At 41.1% G+C, this 6535-nt stretch overlaps 1 protein-coding gene across 1 annotated transcript; it reads right to left on the bottom strand.

Annotated features, from left to right (window-relative positions):
- Positions 1-539: 539 nt before the first annotated feature.
- Positions 540-1894, bottom strand: LOC117302109. Its single transcript, XM_033785908.1, has one exon. The coding sequence runs from the start codon at positions 1651-1653 to the stop codon at positions 550-552; it is 1104 nt and encodes a 367-aa protein (XP_033641799.1). The 5' UTR covers positions 1654-1894; the 3' UTR covers positions 540-549.
- Between the last annotated feature and the right edge of the window lie 4641 nt (positions 1895-6535).

Genomic DNA, 6535 nt, shown 5'->3' on the forward strand with positions numbered 1-6535 from the left:
ACCTTAATTGCACTTGGCTAAAAACTGAGAGATAACGTCACAGGGCCCCCGTCAAGAATTCATCTTTTAGTTTCCCACTGATCATCACTGTTTTCCGTGCAATACCTTAAAATGAAATCATTCTCGAATAGCCTACAAAACAAGCCATTTAAAAATCTAAGTCTAAAGCACCCAGGCTTGATACTTCACAGAAGCATCGAAGGCGATTGCCTCCATGCCCCTGGTCATTCTTGCCTTGGTGCCCTTGAAATGCTCCAATAGAAATTTAAAGTTTCCTGACCAATGATAACATACCTTCGAGTGCTGGAAAAAAGAAAACAATACCAGGCCTACTCCGAGAGGTATGAAACCAGGAGAGGCAAATTTCAAACTTTTGTTGCGAGTAAATTATTTACATGACTCAACTCACAAAAATAATGCCTCTTGAATTGGCCCTCAGTTTGATGACTTGACAAACAAATAATAAACAAGTTTCAATAAAGAAATAATAAAACATTCAAATATACATGTATTTCATCATAAGTGTCCACCTTTTACTACAGAGTCATGTCACAGAGGAGAACTGCTCGATATAGTAACAACTGTCTCTGGATAAAACTGAGTGTTATCAATCCCATTCAGTCTCAAGTTCCCGTTTTTCGATTTCTGTTTCTCGATGAAGGCTTCTTGGGCCTTTGTCACCTTGTAAATGTCTCGGGCCTTTTTATATTTGAGGACTACCGCACACGTGATGATGTTGATGGCAATAGCGAGGGCCAGCAGAGCAGCACAAACCAAGAACGCGTACAGCCAGGGGAAGCCTGCTGAGATTTGTTGCATGGTTGGTTTGGGAGGTAAAGTAGAGAATTCTTCGGGACGAACGGGGACCATGGTGCTGAGGAGGCGAGTCGTGGGTGGTTGCGGTGCGATAGACGGTGTAGATACCGGCCTCTCGTTGACGGTTATCGGTCCGATGACGCAAGTTCTTGTGTTTGACGGAAAGCGTGTGCTTGTTATACTGCACTGAATCACTGCCCCATCTTGGGCAAGTCTTGCCTCCCAGTTTAAACTACGTACGATTGTTCCTTCGTTACTTGTCACCGTGTTCCACTGCGTGTCACGAAATGTCACGTCGGACGGTGCAATGGTGACATTCACTGCGGGGTGACCCGGGTAGGTTGAACAAGTCATCGCCAACACATCGCCGCTATTTAAGGTTGTCGGCCCGCTCGGTGAACACTGCGGGTTGGTGTCGTTCGGAAAGGTGAATACAGTCAAAGTTACCTCTTCTGTTTCAATCACACGCTCCCCAAACTCCGGGTTGTTCTCGACGATCCGGCATCGGTACAGACCCCTGTCCTCCTCCACCACCGGTGAGATGGCCAACGTACAAGCCTTGTCTAGAGACGTATCACCCCGTCCTCCAAGCTCTTCGGCGGTGATGGTGAACCGGTCCGAAGTGGCAAGGTTCACGGTGCCGTGTTGCCAGATAACGTAGCTATCTGCTCCCAAGTCCCTGCACTCACACCTCATGGTCACATTGTCCCCTTCTTCAAGATTGTCAACGTCGCCATCCTCAATAAAGATTTCAAGTGTCGTCTCTCCACTTGTACATGCTAGAAGATGTAACAGTACAATCACCAAACAATTCACTACCGATGCTCTTGATGCCATTTTGTGTACAGTCACAGCCGGTCTCAAAAACAACTTGAAACCTCAAAACCTCAATTATAGACTTCTGAAGCTTTTGGCTGAAAAACAATTTCTGAAGCGAGCCAAATCTGTGGCCGGATATTTAAAGGCTCCGTCAAGTGTTTACATTTCGACTCAATATTTCTTGGTATTTCCCAATGTCATTTGTAATCTGTTAAAGTTCCAGTTGCCCAGTATCCTTATCGCAGCCAGTAGCATAATATTTGATGATTAACTCGAACAGTCTGCATGGATTGTCTGCCCCTGAACCTTGACCCCAAACCGTAACCTCGCTCCTTATGGTCGCGTCCCCCGTCGGTGCCTACATGCACTTTGTATCGTGTTGGTGTGTCGTCATACCTGTTGAACTTTAAAGGGGCAGTCGGTTATGGATTTGTCCTTCATATTTCGAAGTTTGTCTGAATCAAAAAACATTACAGCAAGGCCTTTAGCTCCAGAACCATTCAGTGATATTATCGATTCATTTCGTTTCAACCATGGCCATGTTTGTTTCAACTTATTAATGTTTAATAAAAAACTCAATCGCGGCATCAGCCGAATTTAAGATATATTTACAATAAAAGTATACAAACAAAAATTAAGAAAGCACAATGGAGTAGCAGCAAATCGTATAAAACAACAGAACAATATAAATTTCCTTTTAGTTGTTGTCAAAATTTCTGCTTCACTACAGACGAAAATATCATCATGAAAAGGCCACACATCAGTTTGGCTGGCTTAGTAACGAAATGCACAAACTCACACAATCCACTGTTTTGCCATTCCTTTAAGAAATCACCCTCTACAACAATACCTCCAAGTTTTTAGTTCAAAGTCTATGGGCCCCACTGATTCTTTTCAATCAAGGGCCTAACCCACATGTATGCTTCTAAAAGAAAATCAAAAGGGTGTGTATTGAAACGGAGTTGTCGCCCCAGAACAAAATTAGTTATTTTTATGACTACTATTCAAAAAGCCGTGCGTAGGTTTGTATTTTGTCTGGACTCAATGACTGCTCAGTCGTGCATGTATTCGTCAGAAAGCCCTAGTCTGGGGCTACGACCAGTCAACTTATTTTACACAATAGCATGCATTCACACATGACATTTTACAAATAGAGGTTCAGGAATTCCTTTTTAAGGTGTTCAACAACAGTTTAGTTCATGTGTTTTACTAGTCAAGGAAAAGTAAAATAAATATCTTTACAATGGCGACCTAAGCAATTGAGGTGTGTACAGGTACCGCGCCTAGTCTGAATGCTTTACACGACTAGCAAAGGGGGGGGGGGGGTGCCTGTCACGTGTTTGAAGAAGAGAAGTGTTGTTTACTGTGTATTTGTTTTTGTTCACACATATGCTGTTTCTATTGTTTCCATCACACTATCCAGTTGGCCTAAATAATTATATCAGAGACTCATTAAACAAAATTTAACGCCATGAGAAAGCTATCATCAATTTATGGTCTCAAAATTCAACAGTGCAGTAACCTATCTTTCTGAAAGTTTGTGTATACTCAGCGCCTTGAGTACCTTGTGTGGTAGATACGTGCGCTATATAAGACTTCGTTATTATTATTATTAACCAGAACACAAGTATACCCATATTATGAACAACTCTACCAATGCTAGACAGGACAGGTATACCGTATAAATACATAGGTATTGTGTCATCAATTGAGTATTCGAGTAGTTGGCTATTGGAATAAGGCCCAACTTAATTTATAACAAGTTTTTAACTCGTGTAAAAATTTCAAAGAACTGTTCCTTAACATGTTTTATGATCAAAACCTTTGTATTGTCCTTTGGGTGCAATTCCGGGATTCGCCTGCCGTGTGGCAGCTGGGGGACAGGGTCAAATTCTAAGAATGAGCGGTATAAAACATCGCGAGAGGAGGGCAGACCGTCGTAGTGTTGTGTAAAATAAAGTAAATCAACTCGATGGAAATGGCTCCCCTTGAACTTTGAGGGCAAACATGTTGTCATCGCTCTCAGACAAACTTTGATTTATTATTCAAATAAACGCAAATGAAGTTGTCAATTTTCGACACAGTGTGTGCGCGTGTCCTTGTGTGAGTTAAATTGTGTAGAACTGTTCATATTGACGATGGGTCTATATCCCCCTGTTGAATAAAGAATGACAAAGGGCATAGGTGCCTCACGTTCCTCACCCCATCACTGAAACATCACGTATTCTTCTGAAACATCACGTAGTCTTCTGAAGACGAGCTGAGTATACTGTTCGAAACGTAAAGACCAAACCGGCTCTTCTCAGAGCCAACAATCATAGGTGCCTCACGTTCCTCACCCCATCACTGAAACATCACGTGTTCTTCTGAAGACGAGCATAGTATACTGTTCAAAACGTAAAGACCAAACCGGCTCTTCTCAGAGCCAACAATCATAGGTGCCTCACGTTCCTCACCCCATCACTGAAACATCACGTATTCTTCTGAAACATCACGTAGTCTTCTGAAGACGAGCTGAGTATACTGTTCGAAACGTAAAGACCAAACCGGCTCTTCTCAGAGCCAACAATCATAGGTGCCTCACGTTCCTCACCCCATCACTGAAACATCACGTGTTCTTCTGAAGACGAGCATAGTATACTGTTCAAAACGTAAAGACCAAACCGGCTCTTCTCAGAGCCAACAATCATAGGTGCCTCACGTTCCTCACCCCATCACTGAAACATCACGCATTCTTCTGAAGACGAGCAGAGAATATACTGTTCGAAACGTAAAGACCAAACCGGCTCTTCTCAGAGCCAACAATCATAGGTGCCTCACGTTCCTCACCCCATCACTGAAACATCACGCATTCTTCTGAAGACGAGCAGAGAATATACTGTTCGAAACGTAAAGACCAAACCGGCTCTTCTCAGAGCCAACAATCATAGGTGCCTCACGTTCCTCACCCCATCACTGAAACATCACGCATTCTTCTGAAGACGAGCAGAGAATATACTGTTTAAAACGTAAAGACCAAACCGGTTCTTTTCAGAGCCAACAGTCACACAAAAGAGATTCACACATGGTTGTACCCGCAAGTTTACTATTTATTTATATAGTTTCTTCCTATTTCTCCACACCATACAATGCTTCAAACAATACTTATCACATTTTCACAACAAAGTACTTCACCGTGGATACTACCGTCTCACTCCTGAGTTTACACCTAAAAGACTTTTGCATGCAATACATTTTGGAGAACACAAAGCTAACCGAATAATAGTTGGTGTTGCAGTTGTAGTCGTTGCAAACAATGTCATTTACGATTCGACTCTAGCACTAATAAAATCTAAATGACAACACAACATACATGACAACTAACGTGATTAAAATACCTGTTCATATGTGTTGTGTAGTGTTATGTTGTCATCTAGTTTCAATACAATGATGTACAATAGGTCCTTTGGGTTGGTAAGCTAATTTTATTTTCTCAGTTTTAGCTGTTATTAGTCGTTGTTGTTAAAGGTTATAACAATTACAGTAAATCTTTGAAACAAAGATAAATTGGTGGAGTGCGATGTGATGAAGGGTACCCTCATAGACAAGGGCACACTGTCACCTCACAACATACCCCTCCCGCGTCAGAAAAAAACGACACATTCTTTCGGTTACAAAACAGCTCTTTGAGATAAGCAACTTAACTAGGGTTGTTTTCAATATATGTAGATGTGTCATTTTTACTGAGAAATATGCCACTATAGAAGCTGATATTTGTTTATTTGCTAAATACTTCAAAATGTTTTGCCAAAAGTCCAAAGGCCAGTGGTGTACGGTGGTCCATGAAAGGGATCCATGACGCATACTTTTCAGCCGCTATAGTGTTATCTTGAGATAACTCAAACATGCATTATGATAATAAATGGAAATATGGTATGTTTGCAAAGCGTTTCAATTCAAGGTTTCACAATAATTTCTCTGAATCTGTAAATCTCTCTGATTCGAGTGAATCGATTCAAACAACATTTTGTTGACGAGTTGAGAGACAGAATGTTTACGCACAGGCTTAAATGTATTATACAATATTGGAAATGATTAAAAAACATAATTGTATAAGTCTGAAAGCTTACTGATTTATATGAAGACAATATTCATAATCATTTTCTGGGAAATGTTTCCCTCTCCCTCAGAGACAAGAAGTCATATTGTGAGAAACCTAAACACGCATCAGTCGATTTCTGTTGTTTACAACTTTTAACCTGAAATACAGATAATAATGTTTGCATGCTAAAAAATGTGCATGTTATTCCACTATTTTTTTTTTCCGACTCACAAAACGGTTTAGACTAAAATTTCACAGGTTGGTCATTCCATGTTTAGTTGACCACACTATACACGGACACTCTCTATGACCATTAATGAAAGCTCTACCAATCCAGATTGAATCATGATTCCCCTAGAATAGTCACAATGGCGTGTTGTTTGCGGCTCGATTTAAAATCCCCCGCAGATTCAGTATAAGTGTATTTCTTCGAAGAAGGATGGAAAGACCCCAAAATATACCCGGATTTCGAAGGAGCTGGTCATTAGACAACGAAATTTTCAGTGTAAAGATAACTTTCACTTTCATTTGTCTGCAAGTAAGAAGGGACTTCCCCCTTTTGCAAGACCCCACTTCAACACGGCGGGGGGTGTACCCGTATTGCGATACCACACTCCGTTATCATGCAAGGTGACACGCTGTTTGGATCTAAAACAGCATAATAGGTTATTTTTGGTTCAGGTGAGAGCGATATTGGAGAATGGCACAGAGGAGCTTTAAAGGGCAGGTATACCTTTGGTGTCCACTCTTAAAATTCATGGCAATACAAACATTGGTTACTAAAATAATAGTAACGTGCATTTATATAGCGCTTAATAC

Source organism: Asterias rubens, chromosome 18 (genome assembly GCF_902459465.1).
Source record: "Asterias rubens chromosome 18, eAstRub1.3, whole genome shotgun sequence".
Lineage (NCBI taxonomy): Eukaryota > Metazoa > Echinodermata > Asteroidea > Forcipulatida > Asteriidae > Asterias > Asterias rubens.

What these genes read in the sequence shown, in the direction of transcription:
- LOC117302109 (XM_033785908.1), bottom strand. Translation starts at nt 1,653, where the DNA reads ATGGCATCAAGAGCATCGGTAGTGAATTGTTTGGTGATTGTACTGTTA.